The 25,714-nt window shown below is 39.7% G+C and overlaps 1 protein-coding gene across 1 annotated transcript in view; it reads left to right on the top strand.

Annotated features, from left to right (window-relative positions):
* cachd1 (cache domain containing 1) overlaps positions 1–25,714 on the top strand; it is a 165,391-nt gene that overhangs the window by 90,649 nt on the left and 49,028 nt on the right. The window contains exon 3 of the mRNA XM_043699442.1: positions 19,318–19,466. Within this exon, the coding sequence (XP_043555377.1) occupies positions 19,318–19,466 (149 nt within the window). The remainder of the gene's footprint in view (positions 1–19,317; positions 19,467–25,714) is intronic.

The raw sequence follows: 25,714 nt of genomic DNA, 5'->3' as shown, positions 1-25,714 counted from the left end.
GTATCAAACGTTTGACTCCTGACAGCCAAGCTGCAAAAGTAAAGAGAACTGCTTTAGTTTAATTTTGGGAATTATTTGGGCTATGTGATTGCTTGAATGGAAGGTAATTGACTTTCAGATACCCTGACTTGACTTCACGAAAAAAAGGTCTAAAATGTCTTTTTATTTTTGAAGTACTTGCTGAGGTCATGGATGATGGCAATTTAGACTTCCCAGAAAAGCTTTTATGAGGTGTCACATAAGAAGCTTCTGTATAGGATTAAAACTCTGGCAGTGTTGATAGTATATTGAGATATATTGAAAACTGGCTTCAGGGCATAAGCAGGAAGTAATTATAGATTTGGAACTGTCTTGAGCCTGATCACCAGTGATGAGCCTCAGGGACTGGCGTAGAGATTGGTGCCCTTTTCTGTTTTTATTTATGTTCTTAATGTAGGTGCTGAGGGCATGATTTGTAAAATGACAGATGATGCGAAGATCTGTGTAAGTGTCAGGGCTACAGTTGATGTTTCATTGCTTCAGGTGGATCTTAGACATCTGAAGACTGGGCTTCTGACTGATGAGTGCTGTCGATTTGGGGAAGTATAATATTATGCATGTGGGTGCATGTATGCTCATTCACACACCCTATGAGGAAAGACATTTTATAAAAAAAAGTGCAAGTGTGATCCGGTCATTCTAGTACAGTGACTCCTGGGTAGTGAAGGTGTTGTGTTCATGAGTTAAGGCAGTTTGTACACAAGATGGAACACTGTGTCAGACAGTATAAAATAGCCATTTGTAAGTGGAGGAAACATTCATATATCAGATTCTGTATGGGATTGCATTTATAAGTACAAGTTTTGGTAAGTCAGACATTCGTAAATCAGGGCCCCCCGTATATAGATTTCTAATGGATAGCATCAGTTGAACAAGAGAGCGTATAAAATTAGTGGTAGCTCGTCAGATTAGACACATAAGAAAGCAAAGAATAACTTGGCGCAGAGAAATTAATATATGAGATAAAGGTGGCTGAATATATAAAAGCAGACCTTGAGAGATTTTACAGGAAATTAAAAAGGGAAGTTTAACTAAAGTAAGTGTTCATTATTTAGAGAGAGAGACTAGGGAATTAATAATAGGGAGTAAAGGAATGGTGAATGCATTAAGCAGATACTTTGTGCTTGTCTTTGCTATAGAAGCAGATAACAAAAGAAGTGTGAATCAAGAAGTTAAAGTGAGGGAGTTGCCATGGAAAGGATATGTGAGATAATTATTAGAACTAAAGGCTGACAAGTCCTCAATCCTGATGAATTTCAACATCTGGACTTAAAAGAATTGGCTGCTGAGATAATAGATACATTGACTTTAATTTTCCTAAATTCCTTTGATTTGGAAGAGTTCCATTGGAAAACAGCAATTGTAACACCCCTATTCAAAAATGGACGATGATGGAAAGCAGAAAATGACTGGCTGGTTCGCCTAAAACCTGTCATTGGAAAATATTAGCATCCATTATTAAGGAAGTTGTAACAGTGCATTTAGGAAATCATGAAACAATCAAGTAGAGTCAACATTAGAGTTATTTCTTGAAGTAGCAAAGAACGTGAATAAACGGGAACCTATGCATGTGCTTTGTGGATTTCCAGAAGGCATTTGAGCAAGCACTACATCAGAAGTTCTTACACAAAGTAAGAGCTCATGATTTATCATAGATAACGTATTAGACCATATAGAGGATTTGTTAGCTAACAAGAAACAAAATAAGCATAACTTGATCACTTTAAGGTTGTCAAGATGTAATAGATGGGAGTGACATGGTTTGGTACTGTGGTCTTAAGTATTTACAGCCTATATCAATGACCTGGATGAAGCAATCAAATGCATGTTTGGTAAATTTGATAATGACCTAAAGATAGATTAGATTAGATTACATTACAGTGTGGAAACAGGCCCTTCGGCCCAACAAGTCCACACCGACCCGCCGAAGCGCAACCCACCCATACCCCTATATTTACCCATTATCTAACTCTACGGGCAATTTAACATGGTCAATTCACCTAACCTGCACATCTTTGGATTGTGGGAGGAAACCCCGAGCACCCGGAGGAAACCCACGTAGACACGGGGAGAATGTGCAAACTCCACACAGTTAACCGCCTGAGGCGGGAATTGAACCCGGGTCTCAGGCGCTGTGAGGCAGCAGTGCTAACCACTGTGCCACCGTGCTGCCCACCAGATAGGAGAGTAAGTTATGGAGAGGGAATCAGGACCTCTAAAAGCTGAAATGAGTGGAAACAAATTTTGGCAGATGGGGTATAATGTAGGAAAGTGCAAGCAGCATGTTTTTTAAATACAGAGTGATTACAGAACTCAGGTACAGAGGGATCTGGTGGTGTGATATATGAAAGTCAGCATGTAAATACAGTAACTGATTAGGAAGGTAAATGGAATGCTGGAGATTATTGCAAGAGGGTTGGAATATGTAGAAGCAGGCCATTTGGCCCATCAAATCTACACCAACCCCTCACAGAATATCCCACCCAGTCCCTGTAACCCTGCATTTTCCCTGGTTAATCCACTTAATCTGCACATCCCTGGATACTATGGGCAATTTAACATGGCTAATCCATCTAAACTCACCTTTGGATTGTGGGAGGAAACCAGAGCATCCGGAGGAAAACCATACAGACATGAGGGGAATATGCAAACTCCTTACAGCCAGTTGCCAGAGGGTGAAATCAACCTGGATCCCTGATGCTGTAAGGCAGCAGTACTAACCACTGTACTGCCCTCCTCCTCCCCTGGCAGGCGATTTTGCTCAATTTTACAGTGCATTGTTGAGACCACACCTGGAAAGCATTGTACAATTTTGGTTTCCTTATTTAGAAAAGTACAAGAGTTTGGAGCAGCTTTAGACCAGGTTCATTTGACTAATTTTGGGATGAAGGTGATGTCTTATGAGGAAAGGTTGAATTGGCTCCATTGTAAATATCCATTGTAGCCATGAAGAATAAGAGGTGCTCTTACTAAAATGTTAAGATCCTGAGAAGACTCGACAGGGTGTTTTCTCCTTGTGAGAGAATCTAGAACTACAAGGCAGTTTCAAAATGGGTGAACTCCCATTTTAGATGGTGATAAAGAGAATTTTGTTTTCTCAGGATTATGCAATTTTCTTTCCTAGCAATGAAAACAGGGTCATTTCATATTTTGAAGGTTGAGTTAGATGGGTTTTTGCTTGACAAGCAAATCAAACAGTAAAGGAGGTAGAGTTGAGGCTGTAAACAGATCAGCAGCTTATTGATTGGTGAGGTAAGCCAGAAAAGCCGAATGATGTACTTTTGTTCCTGATTCAAATGCTTATATCGAGGTACATGACCAATGCTTTGAAAGAGCAAATGTATTGTTGGGGTACTTCCATAGGACGATGAGGAGGTATTCTATTTTGTCTTTATGCAAGACCATGATAAAATCTCACTTGGAATGCATTTTGGTTATATGGGTGATCTTAAGGCTTTGGCACAGGTCCAGAGGAGGGCCACTAGATCAATTTCTAATGTAAACCATCTTTGGGTTACTTAGATCGGCTACAAAAAGAATTAAGTGTATGGCAAGTGAGAGCGGGCCCTCCCTTTGGTTTGGGTGAACATCACCTCTTAGAAAAAGTAGAATTTCAGACCACAGAGTTCTTCTGGACTTGTTTTGATCACTTGCCTGATTAGATTACATGTGTATTTGTGCAGCCTTCCTTTTCACCTCCCTGAAGATCCTGCAGGGCTTGCAGAGGGTATAAATTATGTTACACAAGGTATCAATTATGTGGAACAAGTTGGATGAACCAAAGGAACTTTGCCTGACTGTCCTTGTTTATATGTTTGTTTCATATGTCTTCCATTTCTCTTGAGTGAAATTTCCAAGACTGTATTAACAAGTGAAGGGAGCACGTAGGAACACATACAAGCTGTGTAAGCTCAAGGTTATTACAATTACACAGCTCATTCTTGACATTTTTTCTATGCTTGGTTGATATTCTGTACAGCAAAGCTGAAAAAGAAATTAACAGCTTCCTTTTTACTGAAGAGGTTTCAGTCCAGCAACCTGCTCTTAAGAAGTCTGCTCACATTTTGACAGATGTTACAAATTGTCCCTCAACAGATAAGACCATCCAGAACATTCTAAAATGACCAACAACTTTCTAAGTAAAACGACTGACAGCATTCTAAAAGAAAGTCATCCGCACTATCTCCGTCTTAACAAATACACAGATCTTCAGCTAATTGGTTCTTCCAATCTGCGCCAAGTTTCATAGAAGTCTAAACATTTAATTTTTGAGATTTTTGTTTACGTACAGACAAAGTCATTGAGTCACACTGTATGGAAACAGACCCTTTGGTCCACACTGACCATCTTCAAACGAAACTAGTCCCACCTGTGTTTGGCCCATATCCCTCCAAACCCTTCCCTCTTCATGTACTTACTCAAAGGTCTTTTAAATGTTGTAACTGTACCTGCATCCACCACTTCCTCTGGCAGTTCAATCCATCCACTAACCATATTGTGTTTACAAACAAAACTTGCCTCTCATGCCCCCTAGTTTTGAACTCCCTAACCTTAGGGTAAAGACCTTTGCTGTTCATCTTATTCTATTGCCTCTCCTGATTTTATAAACCTCTTTAAGGTTACCCCTCCATTTCCTGTGCTTCAGTGAAAACAGTCCGAGGACATTATGGAAAGTTAGGGAAGAAATTGCAGGACTCCTAGCAGAAATATTTATATCATCTATAACCACAGGTGAGGTGCTGGGGGGTAGCTAATGTTGTGCCACCCTATCCAATCCCAGCCTATCCAGCCTCTCCTTATAACTCAAACCCTTCATTTCCAGCAACATCCTGGTAAAACTTTTCTGAACCCTCTCCAGCTTAATAATACCCTTCCTATAGCAGGGCACTCAGAATGGCACACACTACTCCAGAAGAGGCCTCAACAGCGTCCTGTACAACCTCAACATGAACGTCCCAACTCCTATTCTCAAGTCTGAGCAATGAAGGCAAACGTGCTAAATGCTGCAATTTCAAAGAATTATGTACTTGCCCCCTTGTTCTCCATTCTACAACACTACCCATGGTCTAACATTAACTGTGAAAGTCCTGTCCTTGTTTGATTTGCCAAAATGCAAACCCCACATTTCTCCAAATTAAACTCCATCTACTGTTCCTCAGCCCATTGAGCCAATTAATCAATATCTCTTTGTAATCTGAGATAACGTTCTTCACTATCCATGATAGCACCATGTTGTCATCTGCAAAATTCCCAACCACTTCTCCTATATTCTCATCCAAGTAATTTCTAGAAATGACAAATGTGGACCCAGTCTAATCCCTTTTTGGGGAAACACTTTTGGTCACAGGTCTCTGGTCCAAGAAACAACCCTCCTCTACCACCCTCTGTCTCCTGCTGTTAAGCCAATTTTATATCCAATTGGCAAGCTCACTTTGGATCCCATGTGGTCTAACTTTACTATTTAATCTATCATGCAGAACATTATCAAAGGCTTTACTAAAGTCCATGTAGAAAGTTTAGATTGATAAATTCTTGATGTCACAAGGAATTAAGGGATACAGGGAGGATGCGGGTAAGTGGAGTTGAAATGCCCATCAGCCATGATTGAATGGCGGAGTGGACTCGATGGGCCGAATGGCCTTACTACCACTCCTATGTCTTATGGTCTTATGGTAAACAATGTATACCACTCTGCCCTCATCAATCTGCTTGGTTACTTCCTCAAAAAAACTCAGTCAAATTTCCCTCACGCAAAACCATGCTGACTATCCCTAATCATTCATTGCCTCTCCAAATGCATGTAAATCCAATATTTCAGAATAACCTCCAACAACATACCCGCTATCATCATCAGGTTCATGGGTCTACAGTTCTCAGGCTTCTCCTTACAGTCTTCCTTAAATAAAGGTACAACATTAGCCAGCACCTCACCAGTGCTTATAGTTGATATAAATATTTCTGCTAGGACTCCCGCAATTTCCTCCTTAACTTCTCACAATATCCTGAGATACCCTTGTCCAGGTCCTGGAGATTTATCCATCTTTGTTTTCCAAGACCTCCAACACAATCTTTTCTATTAATGTGAATTCTTGTTAAAACATCAGTATTTATTTTCCTGAGTTTTCTAGCCTCCGTTTCTTTCTCATTGTAAAAGTGGAGGTGAAATATTCATTTAATATCTCTCCCATCTCATGAGATGCCACACAAAGACGACTGTGTTGGTCTTTAAGGAGTCATGTTCTCTCTCCAGTTGCTGTTTTGTTCTAAATGTACTTGTAGAATCTCCTTTGGATTATCCTTAACCTTATTTGCCAAGGCTTTCTGATATTCCCACTTTGTCCTCCTGATTTCCCTGATAAGAAGTACTCGAGATTCATTTGATCCCAGTTGTCTATATCTAGCGTATTTTTATTTTTTTCTCTTGACTTGAACTCAATATCTCTTATTCATCGTTCCTTCCTTGTCAGATCGACTCCCTTGTCAGATCCACACCCCCCACCGACCCAACCTCCACTCCCGGCACCTTCCCTTGCAACCACAGGAGGTGCAACACTTGCGCCCACACCTCCCCCCTCACTTCTCTCCAAGGCCCCAAAGGAAACTTCCATATCCGCCACAGATTCACCTGCACCTCCACCCACATCATCTACTGCATCCGCTGCAACCGGTGTGGCCTCCTCTATATTGGGGAGACAGGCCGCCTACTTGCGGAGCAATTCAGAGAGCACCTCTGGGCCGAAGAAGCTCTCTGCCTCTCTCTACAAAGATTTCAGTGAGTCCCTCTCTCACTGCACACCCCAGGTCATCTCCTCTGCCAACTCCCCTCCTCCAAGTCCCTCCTCCCTACCTTTTATCTTCTCCTGCTGAACACTCTCTGCTCATTCCTGAAGAAGGGCCTGTGCCCGAAACGTCGAATCTCCTGTTCCCTGGATGCTGCCTGACCTGCTGTGCTGTTCCAGCAATAAAGTTTCAACTTTGATCTCCAGCATCTGCAGACCTCACTTTCTCCTTCATTGTTCCTTCATCTTACAAGCCTTGCCTTTCAATCTAACAAGCATATAATGTCTCTGAACTCTTGTAATCAGACTTTTGAAAACTTCATGCTTGCCAGAAGTCCCTTTACCTGCAAACAGTCTACTCCAATCAACTTTTTGAAAGTTCTTGTCTCATACTGTTAAAATGTGCCTTACTCCAATTAAGAACTTTTCCTTTTATGGAAGGTTTATCCTTTTCCATAACTATTTTAAAGCTATTGGAATTATGACTGCTAGTCCCAAATTATTCCCAGACTAACATTTCAGTCACTTGCCCTGTCTAATTTTCCAAAAGATGGTCAAACTTTGCTCTTTCTCCAGTAGATACATCTACATATTGATAAAGAAAATTTTCTTGAATACATTTGTCAAATTCCTCACTATCCAAGCCTTTAACACTATGGCAGTCCCGGTCTATGTTTGGGAAAATTGAAATCCCCTACTATTACAACCCTATTATTCTTACATATAATCTGAGGTTTTGCTTTATATTTGCTCCTCTGTTTCCCTCTGACTATTGTGGGGCCTGTAGTGCAATCCCATCAAGGTGATCGTTTCTTTCTTATTTCTAATTTCAACCCATATATTTTCATTGGCTGATCCCTCAGAAATATTTTCTATAATTGTTGTAGCAATGTTTTCCTTAATCAAAAGTACCATTCTCCCTCCTCTCTTGCCTTCCTTTGTATCCTTCCTAAAGCATCCAAAACCCAGAATATTGAGCTGCCAGTCTTGTCCTTCTCTCAGCCAAGTTTCTGTAGTACCTATGACACAGGTGAAAATATTAGTTCCACCCAACTCAGTTGTGCAAGTCATAACAATTCTTGCAGATTTTTCTGGAAGATAAGAAATCATCCGATATTTGAAAACTTTGAAATTTACTGATTGATTTGCTATGTTGCACGCAATTATTTAACTGAGAATTTATCCCAGAACAAATTTGTTAATTTTAGAGGCACTTTCTGGTGGACAGTTTGATAGTCAGTAATTGGGTTTCCTAGCTTGTGGTGTAAGCTATTGGTCGAACTCTCCCTCTGAGTCAGAAGGTGGTGGGTTCAAGCCCCACTCCAGGATTGAGCATAAAAATTATGATGCACGAGTGCAGCACTAAGGGAGTGTCACACTGTCGGATGCGACATTGGACTAAGGTTTCTTCTGCTGTATCAGGGGAATGTGAAAGATTCTGTGGCATTATTTTGATTAAGAATATTGGCCAATAATTTATCCTTCAACTCACACCACTAAAACCGATTATCTGGTTGTTACTCCATTGCTCTTTGTGGCACTTGGTCTGTGCAAATTGGCTGTTGCATTTCCTACATTACAGCAGCGACTATGCTGCTTAAAAATAAATTTTTTGGCTGTAAAATGCTTCAGGATGTCCTGTGATCATAAAAGGTGCTATATAAAGATGTCCTTTTGTCTGTCTGTGTGGTCAGTCCTATTTCTTAACTGGTGCAACAGGTAAGAAGAACTGATCAATTAGCCTAAGGTTTGCAAAGCTCAGAGGCCCCCATGGGAATGTAATCCTATCTTTGGGCCCACCCAAGAAGCAGTCTGATTGTGTATTTGTGTTTCAGCAATAGGCAGTTCATTGAAAGGAACGCATGCCTATCTCCAGTTCATCCGCTGTCTCATACTGATAGGGTTGATTTGGTTGGTTGCATACAGGAAGTTAGATGGGCGAGGGCTGTGGGATGCAGGTGGATGATATAGTTGGTTACATTTTAGAAGCTGTGGAAAGAACACATTAATGCATTGGATCCATAGAATTCCAGGCACTACCTTTCTGCAGAGCTTCAAAATGAAGTTTATGAACTGAGTGCATATTGAAAATTCTGTCATTTGGAATATGAAGCAAATACCATTTATTGTTAGAAAACTAACTCCGTAAATTAGGGCTTCCCTCAGATGTCATTAACTATTATTTGGCAACACAGTAGAGCAATTGTTAAGATTTTAAAAAATATATTAACAGCATTGCTGTATGCACAGTTCCTGGAATGTCATCCCTGTTGTGTTTTATTGTATTAGTCATACGTTTTGTTGTGGCATGAGGGCAATGTGGAAATGGGACATTTGTTGGGAAGCAAACAAATTGTGCTAAAATGGCTTTGATACTTAGGTAACCAGACTGAGTCCAGCTCAGTTGAATATTTGTAAATGTATTTAATTTGAATCTAACTTTGAAATAAGCTTGTTCCATTATACCCAGGAAAAGAAAACACTTTGGAGAAATAAACTTAGATGTCATGAAATAGTGCTTTCTTGAAACGTTGCTTAAAACGCTGAGGTGGACAGCTATTGATGGAAGTCAATTATTGCATTCATGCTGTGATCCTTAAATGGGAAGGTGTAAGGTGATCAGTCCTTGAGCAGAGATGCCAAAATTGACAATTTTTCCTATTTCCTCATTTCACTGCACCCCCCCACAACCGAACGCATGCACACAATAAAAGATATAAAAGGAACAGAGGCATAAAGTAGCTATTGATTTGAAATTTTTTTAAGGAATTTCTAAATTTCTGTACTATTGGGAGCCTGGATTATATAAACAGAGTTCAATTACTTCATCCAAGCAACAATAACTTGTATAGAATCTTAAACATTTGTTAAAGAAAGAACCGAAAACTCAATACTATTGGAATTGATTAGAAGGAATGCTGTAGGTTAGCATTAAACAATGGGAGCTGTGAGGATGGATAAAACTTCCCAATTATTTCTCAGTTTTATTTGTTCACAGTTGAGATGGCCCTGCATTTTCCGACTAATAGATCTGCAAGAAGAAATCACCTACCATGAGAGTTGTAATTTTGATTTATTTTAGTGCATGCTCACTTCACAGCAATTTCAACGCATGGAGCATAGGTATGAACTCCAAACAGGAGCTAGGGAGAAGGTAACATGGCTGTAAGTTCAACAGAGGCATGAGAATGTCAGCAGTCCAGGTAACAGCCAATGTGCTTCCCAGAATGAGCTATAGCTCTACCTGCTATAAATACTCGTGTTAGTGTTACATTATCCATCGCAGAGCTACATGCATGCTCAACAGTTGAAAGTATGATAGATTGAACTAATTGATCAGAAAACAGTGAATCAAATCAAAATTTTGCAGTGCTGCTACAACCAGACATGAATTGCAGTTGGACAGTTAATTAATTCATTGACAAGTATCCCCATCCTCAAGCATTCACTTCCTCCACCACTGATGTTCAGTAGCAGCAGTGTTGTACCATCTATAAGATGCAGTGTCATAAATTCAACAAAGATCCTTAGACAGCAGCTTCCAAACCCATGACCACTTCCATCTAGAAGAATAAGAGCAACAGATACACGGGAACACCACCACCTTCAAATTCACCTCCAAGCCACTCACCATCCTGACTTGGAAATTTATCACTGTTCCTTCACTATTGCTGGGTCAAAATTCAGGAATTCCCTCCCTAATAGTATTGTGCGTCATCTCATTGCAGTTGGGCGACAGTGGTTCAAAAAGGCAGGTCACAGGCAAAAAATACTGGCCAGCCATTGACATCCATATCCCATACTTTAATTTAAAGAAAAAAGGAGCCCAGCACATCAATGCAAAAGACAAGGCTGAAGCATTTGAAACAATCTTCAGCCAAAAGTGCTGAGTGGATGATCCATCTTAGCCTCCTTTAGAGGTTCCCAGCATCACCGGGTACCAGAGTTTGGCCACTTCGATTCACTCCACATAATATCCCAAAACGGGTACAGGTACTAGGTACTGGAAAGGTTAGGGACCCTGGTAACATTCTGGCAAGAGTATGGTAGACTTGTGCTCAGCACTTGCTGCACACCAAGCCAAGCTGTTTCAGTACAGCTACAACACTGACATCTACCTGACGATGTTGAAAATAGCCTAAGTCTGTACTGTGCATACAAAGAAGGACAAATCCAACCCAACCACTTATCACCCCATCAGTCTATTCTAGGTCATCAGTAAAGTAATGGAAGCTATTACCAGCAGTGCTGTCAAGCACTACTTGCTTCACTACAACCTACTCATTGACACACTGTTTAATTTCCATCGGTGCAACTTAGTTCAAACATTGACTAAAGAGCTGAATTCCAGAGGTGAGGTGAGAGTGAGAATTTGAAAGTGGCATCAAGGAAATCTAGCGAGACTGGAATCAGTGGAAATTTCTGAGGAATCTGTCCATTGATTGGAGTCACAATGGAAGATCACGTAGCGCTAGCACAAAGGAAGCTGGTTACTTTTGTTGGAGGCTAAATATCTCTGCCTTGGGATATCACTGAAGGAGTTCCTTGGGTTAATGTCCTAAGCTCAGTCACCTTTGGATGATTCATCGATGAAAGTGGAAGTCGATGATGTGGTCAGGACAGTCAGTGAGCAGTCAGAAATTGTGGGGTTGGAGTTGTACATGGTCGAAATCTAATCACAAAGATAGTTTCCTATTTTTAACTTTTTACTTCTCCCACCCATAACTATCTTTGGTTTTTAAAATGCCCTGTGTAGTATGTTGATTACTTCGGTTGTGCAGTCATGGACTAAGGACTCGAGGCTAAACTCCACTATATTTTTTTGCCAAATTAGTAAATTTAACTTGGGTCCGTATCAGAGTTGTTCTATGTGAACTTATTCTTCATTGATGCCAGACAAATCAAAACCTCTCTTTAATCTGTGCTTAAGCTTCAGGGAAAATTGTGGTGCCTTTCAGAGTGAGAAAGAACCATTGCTTGGCAACAGTTTGTTAGTTGCCTGCTGAGAGTTCCAGCAGACCTGCTGTTCCATGTTGATAGCATTTCAGTCAATACTCTGTGACTAATATTCTTTGACCTGATGTATAATAAAGTGGTCAGTCTGTACAAATGATAAAAGTTATTCAGCAATGTTAGCGCTTTAAGCTGAGAAATCCCACATACCAGCTGGGTTCACTGGCTTCTAACAGAGCTTTTTAAATGGGAATGGATTATGGAAAGGTAGTTAGTATATGGAAAGAATGTGTTTTAATGATAGACGCAATTTGAATTGTACTGACTGCAAACTGTCAAATTGTAATTCATGGAATGATGCAAATCCAGGTTGTGGATGAATTAATTCAGTACTAATATAACAAAGATGGTGTGAATGTTATCCCTTTACCTTTCAATAAATTTTTGCCTTCCTTCCCTGAAATAGAATTCAAAAGAACATTGTCCATCCTGTGTTTTTTGATCAACTTCTCCTAACTCTCCAAACAACAATTCTTGTGTTTAAGCCCACACTGTGAATGTTGACCATATCCTAACAAGCATGTAGAAGAAGAGTTGTACTGGACTCGAAACATTAATTCTGTTTCCCCCTCTACAGATGCTGCCAGACCTGCATTTGTTCAGTACCTTTTGAACTTATTTAACAGGACAACATAGCTGAACTCGAATTTGTACCAAACATAATGCCCACACTGGTGCACCTTCCAGCAAGGGTTTCTTGTTAACATCAAGGAAGTCTGACTTTGTCTTTCCCTCCCGCCCCATATCTCAAGCATGGAGGTGCAGCACCAGTGCCCCATAACTTGACTTGTCTGGTTTGTGTGTTTTCGTACACAATTAATTGAACACTTAAATTAGGGCTGTCAATATTTTCAAGCTTTGACATACATAGAATGCTATGTTATAGTTGTATTCAGTGGCCAGGCATGACAGAGTTTATTTGATTGGCACAATAAAGACTGAAGGTTGTGGGGTTGGCAGCTTGTTTCTCTCTCTTCCTCCTCCTTTCTGTACTGAGGTTGCTGCAATTTCTGCTTGGTCCTGTGGTTCAGCAGAGAGACTGAAAGATTGAAACTGTTTTAAATAATGTAACATTTCTTATTTAAATGCAATTTTCTCAAATGTAACTGCTTTATTCTAAGGGTGAGGGAGACAGAAAGCTGGAAACTTCAGGCTAGTAAGTTTAATATTTGGCATAGGAAAGATACCCAAAACTATTATTAAAGCTTTTATAGCTTAAAGTTCACTTTAAAGTTCAAGGAAGTCGAGCAGAATCCATGTGGTTTTGTGAAAGAAAGATCACGCTTAATCAATGTATTGGTGTTCTTCAAAGAAGGGGGCCTGTGACCAGCGATGTTCCACAGGAATTGGGTCCTCTCTTGTTTGTCATCTATACAAATGATTTGGATGAGAATATAGAAGGTATGGTTAACAAGTTTGCACGTGATGCCAAAATTGGTGATATAGTGGACATTAAGGAAGGTTTTCTACGATTTCAAAGGGATCTTGATCAAATGGGTCAAAGGCTGAAAATGGCAGATGGAGTTCAATCTGGATAAATGTAAGGTATTGGATTTTGGTACAACAAACAAGAGTAAGTCTTGCAGAATTAATGGTAGGGCCTTGGGTAGTGTTGTCGAACAGAGGGACCTCAGGTGCAGGTACATAATTCGTTGAAATCTGCATCACAAAGTGGTTAAAAGGCTTTTGGCTTGTTTGCCTTCATTGCTCAGTTCTTTGAGTATAGGGGTTGGGAAGTCATGTTGAGGTTGTACAGGACACTGGTGAGGCCTCTTCTGGAATATTGTGTCGAGTTCTGGTGACCCAGTTATAGGAAGGATATTAATAAGCTGGTGGGGGTTCAGAAGAGAATCACCAATATGTTGCTGGGTGTGAAAGGTTTGAGTTATGAAGAAAGACAGGAGCATGGGCGGTTGAGAGGTGATCTGATGAAAGTTTATAAAATAATGAGAGGTATAGATAGAGTTAATGGTACTCATCTTTTCCCAAGGATCTGGGATTTTAAGATGAGAGGGCATATTTTGAAGGTGAGATGAGAGAGATTTGAAAAAGACATGAGGCAAATTTTTTACACGGGGTGGTTTGTGTGTGAAATGAACTTCCTGAGAAAGTGGGTGTGGGTACAATTACAATGTTTAAAAGACATTTGGATACATGAATAGGAAAGGTTTGGAGGGATATGAGCATGAAGCAGGCAGGTAGGACTAGTTTAGTTTAGGATTATGTTCGGCATAGACTGGTTGGACCGAAGGATCTGTTTCCATGCTGAATGACTCTTCGACACTAAGTATCCTGCTGTTGATAAAGGGAAGCTGGTGGATGGGCTGAACTTAGATTTCCGGAAAGGACTTGATAAGATGCCATATCAAAAGTTATTGTGAAGAAACAAGAGCGTCCAGTGTAGTGGATAACATTGGCATGGTTGCAAGAATACTTAGCTAACAGGATGTAGAGAGAGAGAGAGATGGGTCATTTTCTGAATGGGCAAAGTGTTACAGCTGGTGTGCCACACAGATTAGTGCTGGGATTTCAATATTGTACAATTAATGTAAGTTTACTTTGATGAGGGAACAAACGCATGGTTGGTAAATTTGCCAAGGGCATAAAGGTAATAAGAAAGTAAGTGGTGAAAAGGACATGAGGCTACAAAAGGATATAGATAGGTTAAGTAAGTAGGCAAAGATCAGAAAAATGGAGTATCATTTTGGAAAATGTGCCGTTGTTGTCCATTTTGGCAGAAGGAATATAAAACCATATCATCTAAATAGTGAGAGATTGCAGTCCTCTGAAATGCAGAGGAATCTAGGTGTCCAAGTGAATGATTTGGAAAAGGTTAGTACAGTAAGAAATGAGAAAGCTAATAGTGATATTATTTATTGTAAGGGGAATTGAGTACAAATATAGGGAGATTATCCTTATTCAGAGCATTGCTGAGACCACATATAGAGTATTGCCTACAGTAAGGGGGCTCCCCGTTTAAGGAATTGTGTTGGAGGCAGTTCAGGGAAGGTTTGTTGAGCTATTCTGTGGAATGGATGCGTTGTCTTATAAGGGAATATTGGATAGGCTAGACTTGTATCTGCTGAAAATGTGAAGAATAAGAGGTGACTTGAACCATTTAAGATCCTGAGGGGCCTAGACAGGGTAAATGTGAAAAGGATATTGCCTTTTATAAGAGTATTTGAAACTAAAGGTCACTCTTTGAAAGAAATGATTGCCTGTTCAAAATAGAATTCAGGCAAACTTATTTCCTGTTTGGAACTCTCTTCCTGAAAAGGTGGTGGAAGCAGAGTTTTTAAATATTTTTAAGACTGAGGTAGATCAATTCTTGATAAGAAATGTCTTGAAATCTTGGGATTGTGGAGTTAAGAGTGTGTGCTGGAAAAGCACAGCAGGTCAGGCAACATCCGAGGAGCAGGAGAATCAATGTTATGTGTAAAAGCCCTTCATCAGGAATGAGGCTAATTTCTGATAAAGGGCTTTTGCCCGAAACATCGACTTTCCTGCTTCTCCGATACTGTCTGACCTGCTGTGCATTTCCAGCACCACACTCTCAACTGTAATCTCCAGTATCTGTAGTAGTCCCGGGATTGTGGAGTTAGACTGGCAGAGCGGACGCAAGAGTTGAGTGGCCTATTCCTGCACTGAATTCATAAGCTTATGTGCATGTTTATAAACTGAATAAATGATTTTGATCATGTAAAATAATCTCTGCTCTTGAATCTCCATGGATGGCTCCTTTTAGTTTAGGATTCCAGCCATTGTGTTAGACCGGAAGATCCTTAGGATTGTTCCGTAGTCTATAACTGCTCTATGGCTAAATAATGTCCCAGCACCCCCTGACCAAGCTTGCACATAAATTATTAACGTTAATGCAAAGTTCAAAAGTTTGATTTTTACCTTTAGGACAATATCCCAGGAAGGAGTCATTAACTTCAGCATGGTAACTAAGGTTTTAGGAGAAGTAATGGCTGTACAATAAGCCTCGAACTATAGACAGAGTCATACAGCACAGAAGCAGATCCTTTGGTCCAACTTGTCCATGCCAGTTTGCCAAACTAAACTCGTCTCATTTGCCTGCGTTTGACCCATATCCCTCTAAACCTTTCCTATCCATGTCCCTGTCCGAATGTCTTTTAAATGTTGTAATTATACCTGCATCTACAACTTCCTCTGGTTCATTCCACATATGCACCACACTGTGAAAATGTTGCCTCACAGGGCCCTTTTAAATGTTTCTCCTCCCTCACTTTAAAAGTTATGTCCTCTCGTTGTGAACTTCCATACCAAGGAAAAGCACCTCTGATATTCACCTTAATTATGCCCTTCATGATTTTATAAACCTCTATAAGGTCACCTCTAAACCTCCTATGCTCCAGTGAAAAAAAATGCCAGCTGATCCAGCCTCTTCTTTATAACACAAAACATCCTGTCCCAGTAGATGCTCACCTATAGCAATTCCCTCAGTTGTATTATTAATTTTAGTACCTTATAATTTATTTGCTTAAACATAATATGCCGATAGCCAAATCCAAGAGGCCGGGGTCGGGAAGTCCAAAACTAGAGGACATGGGGTTAGGGTGAGAGGGAAGATTTAAAAGGGATCTAAGGGGCAATTTTTTTCACGCAGAGGGTGGTGTGTGTATGGAACAAGCTGCTAGAGGAAGTGGTGGACACTGATACAATTACAGCATTTAAATGGCATCTGAATGGGAGTGCGAATAGGAACGGTTTAGAGGGATGAGGCCAAGTGTTGGCAAATGGGACTAGATTTATTTAGGCTATCTGGTCGGCATGGATGAGTTGGGCCAAAGGGTCTGTGTCCGTGTTGTATGTCTCTGTGACTGTGGGGTTAAGTTACTGAGTTGATTTCTAATTAATGTGTAATATGAATAGAAATAATCTAGGATTCTTAGGTCAATATGCTCCAGATTCCTAAATAAAGTAATTGCAGAAAATTTGTATGTAAACACTGTCATTTGAGTGGGGCTATTGTTAGGGGCAAAGATGTATTTGGGCAGAGGCATCAATACAGAACTGTGGAAGATTGGGAAGATTTGGGATATCGTACTTGCGAGCACTTTAGCCACAGATATGTTAAAACTCCCCTATTGCATCTGCTTTACACTGAAGTATCTGTAGAGCCATACTGCATGGGAAATGGACCCTTTGGTTCAACCAATCCATGCCGATCACAATCCCAAATTAAACTAGTCCTATTTGCCTGCACTTGGCCCATGTCATATTTGTAATTCAGTTGTGGGATATGGGTTGCTGGCTGGTCAGCTTTTATTGCCCATACCTAGTTGCCTTTGAGTTGGTATTAGTGATCTGCCTTCTTGAACACTGCATTCCATTTGCTGTGGGTTGACCCACAATGCCATTAGGGAGGGAATTCCAGGATTTTGACCCAGTGACAGTGAAGCAATGGCAGTATATTTCCAGGTCAAGATGGTGAGTGACTTGGAGGGGAACTTGAAGGTGGTGGTGTTACCATTTATCTGCTGCCTTTGTCCTTCAAGATGGATACTGTTTGAGTATGTTGGGATCTTTGGATCCTTCCAAACATTTATTATTCATGCACTTATCAAAATGTCTTTTAAATGTGGTAATTATACCCGTCTCCACCACTTCCTCAGGAAGTTCATTCCATACATGAATCACTGTGTGCATTTAAAAAAAAATTTGCTCCTCATCTTTTTGAAATCTTTCCTCTCGCCATAAATATATGCCCCCTAGTCTTGAAATCCCCCACCCTAAGGAAATGATACCTGCCATTCATATATTTCTCATGATTTTATATACCTCCTAAGGTCACCTGTCAACCTCTCATGCTCCAGTGAACAATGTCTCAACCTATCCAGCGTCTCCTGTTAACTCAAACCCTCCATTCCTGGCAACATCCAGGTAAATCTTTTCTGCATCCTCTTCAAGTTAGCAATATCCTTATTTAGTTGTCAGTTATAGCCTCCTCTGTGGTAGCACAGAGAATTCTGAGCTCTGTAAATCTAGGGTGAAAGCCAATAGTGGAGAAATTTATTATGTCGACGAATTGGTTTCTTATGAAATGCTTCCAATATCAATGTTAAAATGCATTGACTTAAAAATGATTTGTTAGACTTTCTGACATCATATATTAAATATATCTAGTGGCAACATTGCAGCAATTAAAAAAAATGCCAGTTTTTAGTTAGGGGTTCCTTTTATGTTTGCATGCAGTTAGAATCTAAAATTATACCTTTTGTAACAAACACATGTAGAGGACCTATTCACAAACGATCAAAGAAATGCTTTCATGATTTTCCTCCCCCTATATATTCATTTCTACTTTGCTGTTGACAGGGGCCTGTAATTTAATGTTTTAATCATGGTTAACAATTATAGTTGATACAAACTCAGTAAGTTTGTATGCACTTTATAAAAAATTCATGTTGTTTTAAGCATTTATGTAAGTAATGCAAATGTAAGCAGTGAATAGCAAAACGGCTTGTGCTTTGATGTTGCTTTCTGAATATTTTGAGCATAATTTGATATTCATTGCAGACTGTGCTACTGTTTTCAACTGTTAAAAGATATTATAGCTTGTGCAGTTTCCTGTTTGGTTGCAGATGCCAAATCTTGGTTGTATGATTTTGAGACCATTCATCTTCTAACATCTTCTACAAATAATGGTTTTAAAATAGAGTTGTAGAGCTGTAGAAACAGACCCTTTGGTCCAACTCATCTATGGTAACCAGATATGCTAAATAAATCTAGTCCAATTTGCCAGAATTATACCTCCAAACCCTTCCTATTCATGTACCCATCCAGATGCTGTTCAAATGTAAACATACCTCAGTACAGTCTCTGAGGCTTCATCTTAACTTGGCCACATCATTAATCTGCTGTGTAAATGGGGTCTTGTATTTTTCATGGTCCTGGTTGGTGTTCTAGTTTTCCATTGGCTACTTTTTGGAGTCTCTGCAGATGATTGTTTTTGTGCTGTTCATTCAACTCTGATGTTAGTTCAAATTTACCACAGACAAATGGAATGAAAATCTTTTCTCCACTCTTGTTCTTTACAACCAGGAGGAATTCCACTTGATATTAACTTAAGATTATGTACTTTACAAGCACAGGCTCCAAACTGAGCATACTCAGCATAAATTACCAAATTTGCATAGGGTTGTCTGTGTATTATTTGGTATGAAACTAAGACTCACTTATGCAAAAATTTCACTTGAGGTTTAACTGGAATATATAAATTAAACTTTGACCAAATGTACAGCTCAGAATATTGGAAAAATATTAATTTGTCAACAGTGAATTAGTTGCAGCGCAGACTCGCCAGGCCAAGTGGTTGCTTACTATCTTGTAAACATTCTATGATCCTCCTTGATGAACAAAATATATCATAATTCCTGAGTTTAGCACAGCAATATTGTAAGCTGATAGTGATGTTGATCTACCGTCTCATCCATGTTGTGTTTTTCCATTCCTCTGGCAGTTGGCTAAAAAGATAAGAGAGAAGTTTAATCGTTATCTTGATGTGGTGAATCGTAACAAGCAGGTGGTTGAAGCATCCTACACGGCTCATTTGACATCGCCATTGACAGCCATCCAGGACTGCTGCACGATTCCAGCTTCAATGATGGAGTAAGTACTTTTCCCTGTATTGCACAGATTCCAATAGTCAATATATTCATGACTGCCATTTGTCATTCTCATGTTATTTCCAAGCCATTTTTTCTTACTCTTCTCCCTCTCCTGAAAGTGCTAGCGTTTGCAATGTACAGCTCCATAATATTGTTAGCTTACAGGAGGAAACTGGGAGGAAGGACAAAAAAAAACCATGATCCATCTATAATACTTCATGATGCGTCCATTGTTCCACATCAATGAAAATAGGTCACCAAGGCAGCTATTTATTAAGAGATAGCTGGTGTATTAGTTGACTGGGTTTATTGTTGAATTGGTCTTATTAGGATAAGTACAATGTCCCTCTCCCTGTCCCTGCCTCTGGACCAGCAAGCCTGGATTCAAGTCCCATCTGTGTCATGATATATCTGAGTAGGTTGGTCAAAAATATCTACACATTGTTAATTTAAATGCAAGTGTTTCTGAGGATGAAGTACCTGGATGAGAGTGCATATTTGGCAAAAAATTGAATGAGAGTTAGAAGTATGTACCAGAGGAACTAACTAATAACTAACAGAAGTACTTATTAAAAGCAAAGCACTGCAGATGCTAGAAATTCGAAATAAAAAGGTGTTGGAAAATTCAGCATGTCTGGCAGTGGCTATGGAGAAAGAGTTAATGTTTCAAGTCTGATAGTTCTCTTTCAGAAGATAGAGGTACAGATAATTACTAATGCGATCCTCTGGCTTTGATGTACTTACGATCTGCCCAATTTTCCACCTTTGCCAAAGGTTTTTGAAAATAAATTTTCTCCAGTTTCTTTGTTCTTCTGCTAATGGTGCTATTTCATGATGAGGTTAGGTTTTAAAAGCCCAGGAACCCTCTGGTATATCACTCAAGTGTTGAGTTAACTGATGTCACCTGTAGTTGCAGTGGAGTGCACCAGGTACACTTTATCCCTCGGCTTAGAGGAGAAGAATGAGTCAGGCAGCCTGCTCATGATCAAAAGTGCACTTCTCGATGTGAGATGGATGGTGATTAAAATTGGACTATCTATAATTTTCTATTGTTAACCTACCACTTACTGCCTTAGTTAATATAGCTTGCATTTAATTGATATACAATGTTGCTTATTAGGGACTGTGGCACATAAGCTCTGAAGGATTCAAGTTTGAATCCTAGTTTATACTGATATAATTTACTTTGACTTTGACCAGCAGTGACAATTAGCCTCAACTTATACTAGTCAAAGAAAAAAAACAGCAAACGTTCCTGTCCATGATAGCTCTTCTTCTTAAAGATGTATGTATTGTGGTCAAACAGGTCATACTTGGTCTTTAGTATGATGATCCACATAGAAGGATGAGAAATGCCTGCTGGCAGTGACTTAAACAGACTGTGCCACCTTGTCAGAGCATCAGTCTGTTCTCTGGGAGAGGAGAAAATGAGAAAGATAGGGGAAGACGAGGTCAAACATTCTGAAATATAGCATTTTATCTTGGAGCAAAGGAAAACAATAAGTAGATGAATGCAGAAGAATTGTGCTGGCAGACCTTGCATTAAAAAAAACCTTCGAAACCTTGTCTGAGAATACATTTTCTTTCCAGTTTCCATTTGCACAAACATCTCCCAAAACTGTGTTTTGCATGATAAGACCAGTCTGATTTAAGTTGATTTGGAATTGGCTAAAAGTCTGGGTTTTGATATAAAATTCAAAGAGCTGCCAAAAACCCTGCAGTTTTTATGTTCTGCATTAGCTCCAGTTCACTTGCAGAAGCTGCTCTGTGGAATAGAAGCAGCCTGGTCTGTTGGGATTTTAATATGTGAAGTTCAAAGTGCTGAAGCACATCAGAGCAGATATCAATCAAGCCAATGCCTCGCAAGTTGAAGGCTGAACTGACGTTTCCAAAGGGAGTCAGATCAAAGACGAAGACTGAAGCCGTGCAGTTTCTCTCTGGAGACTGTGTGTTTCGATCAGTTGTTCATTATAGTTTGTCCAGGAAGAAGTGGGGGGAAAATTGCAATGATGTGACTGCTCTTGGAAATAGAATTTCAGTCTATCTTTTGATCACTCAACAAGGGCAGGCAGAATCTCATCACAGCTGTAGTCATGGTACCCTGGGCAAGTTGAAACAAACTGTGATATTTGTGTGAAATTGAAGAAATAATAGTGTACAGCTTTTTGCAGGAAAGGATGTTAACCCTTTGTGTGCCATTGAGTATTTGTAATGACTGATAATGTGAATTCATGTTAAATCTATTTTACCAATTATCTATTATTTTGTTATGATGAGAGGCAGAGTAAGTTAGGTCTATGTTCTCTGGAGTTCATAAGACCAGAAGAAATAGGAACAGGAATGGGCTATTTGGCCCCTTGAACCTATCCACCATCTCCCAGAATCGTGGCTGATTCGATATTCCTCCCATCCGTTTTCCTGCATTTCCCCATAAACTTTGATTTTCCCCTAGTGATCAAGAATCTATCTCAGCCTTAAATGTCCACAAGGACCCTGCCCCCACAACACTCTGGCATGGAATTTCAAAGACATTCAATTGTCGAAGAGAAGAAATTCTTCCTCCTCTTCTGAGACTGTCCTCTGGTTCTCGACTCTCGCTCTTAGCATTTACCCCATAATGCCTCTTCAGAATCCTGGGCATTTCAGTGAGATTGTCTCTCATTCTTCTAAACTTGAGTGAGTAGAGTCCCAACCTATTTAATCTGTGCTCATATGACAATCCCTCCATACCAGGGATTATCCTACTGAATCTTCTCTGAATTGCCTCCAATGAAACAATAGCTTTCCTTAAATAAGGAGACCAAAACTGCTCACAGTACTCCACATTGTCTGTCAGCAGTAGCACTTGCAGCTGCAGTAAGACATCCCCTTTCTTATACTCCAGTCACTTTAAAATAAGGACCAACATTCCATAAGCCTTCCTGATTACCTGCAACACCCATGTGCTAGCTTTGTGTTTCATGTACAATAACCCGCAAGTCCCTTTGTGTTGCAGCTTTCTGCAGTTTCTCTCCATTTAAATAATAACTTATTCTTTTGTTCTCCCTTCCGAATTGAACAACTTCACGTTTTTACATTTCAGAAGAATGACAGTGATCTCATTGAAACATAGATTCTGAAGGGGCTTGAAGAGAATAGATGCTGAGAGATTATTTCCTCTGGTCAGAGAATTTCAAACGTGGGGGCAAGAGCTGAAATCAGGAGAAAATCTTTCACTCGAAGGGTTGTGAATCTTTGCAATTCTATACCTTGAGAGGGATTTGGAATCTCCATTACTAAATACATTTAAGGCTGAGATAGACAGATATTGTGTCTCTTAGGGAATTTAGGGGAGAGAGCTGGACAGTGAAGTTGAAGTCCAAGATCAGCCTTGATCACATTGAATAGCTAGATGTGCTGGATAGGTAATATGGTCCATTCCTGCTCCTGTTTCCTTTAGTGCTCTTGTAATGGTACATACGTCCTTGCAACAGTGTGCAAGTTGTTAGATGATCCTGAATCGGATCACCACTCCTGTATTTTCAGCATGTAGTGCAAGACCTCTATCTCAAATATCAGATGTGACTAGTGCCTTTATTTCATTGCGAAACTCAAAGGTTAACACTCTGCCAATCTTTTAGTTGTTTTCTCACAGTTTACTTAGAAATTGAACCTAGAAAGAAACACCCGAACCTGAAGTTTAGCTTGCATATTGGATTATAATGATGGTATCCCTGACTAATGGCAAAAATAAGAGGAAGAAGGATACATGTCACACATCACCCTTGATAAATACCTGGAGCACAGAAGGAAATTTTTTAAAAAATGTTATACCAGATAGAATTATAATTAGAATTAGGTTTATTGTCGCATGTACTGAAGTACAGAAAAACAGTGAAATGTTTACAATGTTGACCCTCACGGTGTCTTTGCAAATCTTAGATACAAATAATGAAAAAATATTACACTACCTTACAGTGATTTATAGTATAAGTTAGAAAATAAGAAATAAAGTTAAATAAATAAAGACAGATAAAGAGATTACAGATAAACATCAACTGGGACTGCCATAGTGTTAAAGGTTTAGATGGAGAGAAATTTGTTAAGTGCATACAAGACAATTTTCTGATTCAGTATGTGGATGTACCTACTAGAGAAGGTGCAAAACTTGACCTACTCTTGGGAATAAAGGCAGGGCAGGTGACTGAGGTGTTAGTGGGGGAGCACTTTGGGGCCAGCGATCATAATTCTATTCGTTTTAAAATAGTGATGGAAAAGGATAGACCAGATTCTGTTCGCCGAGCTGGAAGTTTTTGTTGCAAAAGTTTCGCCTCCTGGCTCCCAAGCACTGATGATGTCGCCTAGCCAGGGGACGAAACGTTTGCAACAAAAACTTCCAGCTCGGCGAAAAGAATCTGGTCTATCCTTTTCCATCACTATTTTAAAACGAATAGAATTATGATCGCTGGCCCCAAAGTGCTCCCCCACTAACACCTCAGTCACCTGCCCTGCCTTTATTCCCAAGAGTAGGTCAAGTTTTGCACCTTCTCTAGTAGGTACATCCACATACTGAATCAGAAAATTGTCTTGTAGACACTTAACAAATTGCTCTTCACCTAAACCTTTAACACTATGGCAGTCCCAGTTGATGTTTATCTGTAATCTCTTTATCTGTCTTTATTTATTTAACTTTATTTCTTATTTTCTAACTTATACTATAAATCACTGTAAGGTAGTGTAATATTTTTTCATTATTTGTATCTAAGATTTGCAAAGACACCGTGAGGGTCAACATTGTAAACATTTCACTGTTTTTCTGTACTTCAGTACATGCGACAATAAACCTAATTCTAATTATAATTCTATCTGGTATAACATTTTTTAAAAAATTTCCTTCTGTGCTCCAGGTATTTATCAAGGGTGATGTGTGACATGTATCCTTCTTCCTCTTATTTTTGCCATTAGTCAGGGATACCATCATTATAATCCAATATGCAAGCTAAACTTCAGGTTCGGGTGTTTCTTTCTAGGTTCAATTTCTAAGTAAACTGTGAGAAAACAACTAAAAGATTGGCAGAGTGTTAACCTTTGAGTTTCGCAATGAAATAAAGGCACTAGTCACATCTGATATTTGAGATAGAGGTCTTGCACTACATGCTGAAAATACAGGAGTGGTGATCCGATTCAGGATCATCTAACAACTTGCACACTGTTGCAAGGACGTATGTATCGTTACAAGAGCACTAAAGGAAACAGGAGCAGGAATGGACCATATTACCTATCCAGCGTATCTAGCTATTCAATGTGATCAAGGCTGATCTTGGACATCAACTTCGCTGTCCAGCTCTCTCCCCTAAATTCCCTAAGAGACACAATATCTGTCTATCTCAGCCTTAAATGTATTTAGTAATGGAGATTCCAAATCCCTCTCAAGGTATAGAATTGCAAAGATTCACAACCCTTCGAGTGAAAGATTTTCTCCTGATTTCAGCTCTTGCCCCCACGTTTGAAATTCTCTGACCAGAGGAAATAATCTCTCAGCATCTATTCTCTTCAAGCCCCTTCAGAATCTATGTTTCAATGAGATCACTGTCATTCTTCTGAAATGTAAAAACGTGAAGTTGTTCAATTCGGAAGGGAGAACAAAAGAATAAGTTATTATTTAAATGGAGAGAAACTGCAGAAAGCTGCAACACAAAGGGACTTGCGGGTTATTGTACATGAAACACAAAGCTAGCACATGGGTGTTGCAGGTAATCAGGAAGGCTTATGGAATGTTGGTCCTTATTTTAAAGTGACTGGAGTATAAGAAAGGGGATGTCTTACTGCAGCTGCAAGTGCTACTGCTGACAGACAATGTGGAGTACTGTGAGCAGTTTTGGTCTCCTTATTTAAGGAAAGCTATTGTTTCATTGGAGGCAATTCAGAGAAGATTCAGTAGGATAATCCCTGGTATGGAGGGATTGTCATATGAGCACAGATTAAATAGGTTGGGACTCTACTCACTCAAGTTTAGAAGAATGAGAGACAATCTCACTGAAATGCCCAGGATTCTGAAGAGGCATTATGGGGTAAATGCTAAGAGCGAGAGTCGAGAACCAGAGGACAGTCTCAGAAGAGGAGGAAGAATTTCTTCTCTTCGACAATTGAATGTCTTTGAAATTCTATGCCAGAGTGTTGTGGGGGCAGGGTCCTTGTGGACATTTAAGGCTGAGATAGATTCTTGATCACTAGGGGAAAATCAAAGTTTATGGGGAAATGCAGGAAAAC

This window comes from Chiloscyllium plagiosum, chromosome 11 (assembly GCF_004010195.1).
Source record: "Chiloscyllium plagiosum isolate BGI_BamShark_2017 chromosome 11, ASM401019v2, whole genome shotgun sequence".
Classification (NCBI taxonomy): Eukaryota; Metazoa; Chordata; class Chondrichthyes; order Orectolobiformes; family Hemiscylliidae; genus Chiloscyllium; species Chiloscyllium plagiosum.
Note: the sequence above shows the minus strand (reverse complement) of the source record. Positions and strands in the feature narration are given on the sequence as shown.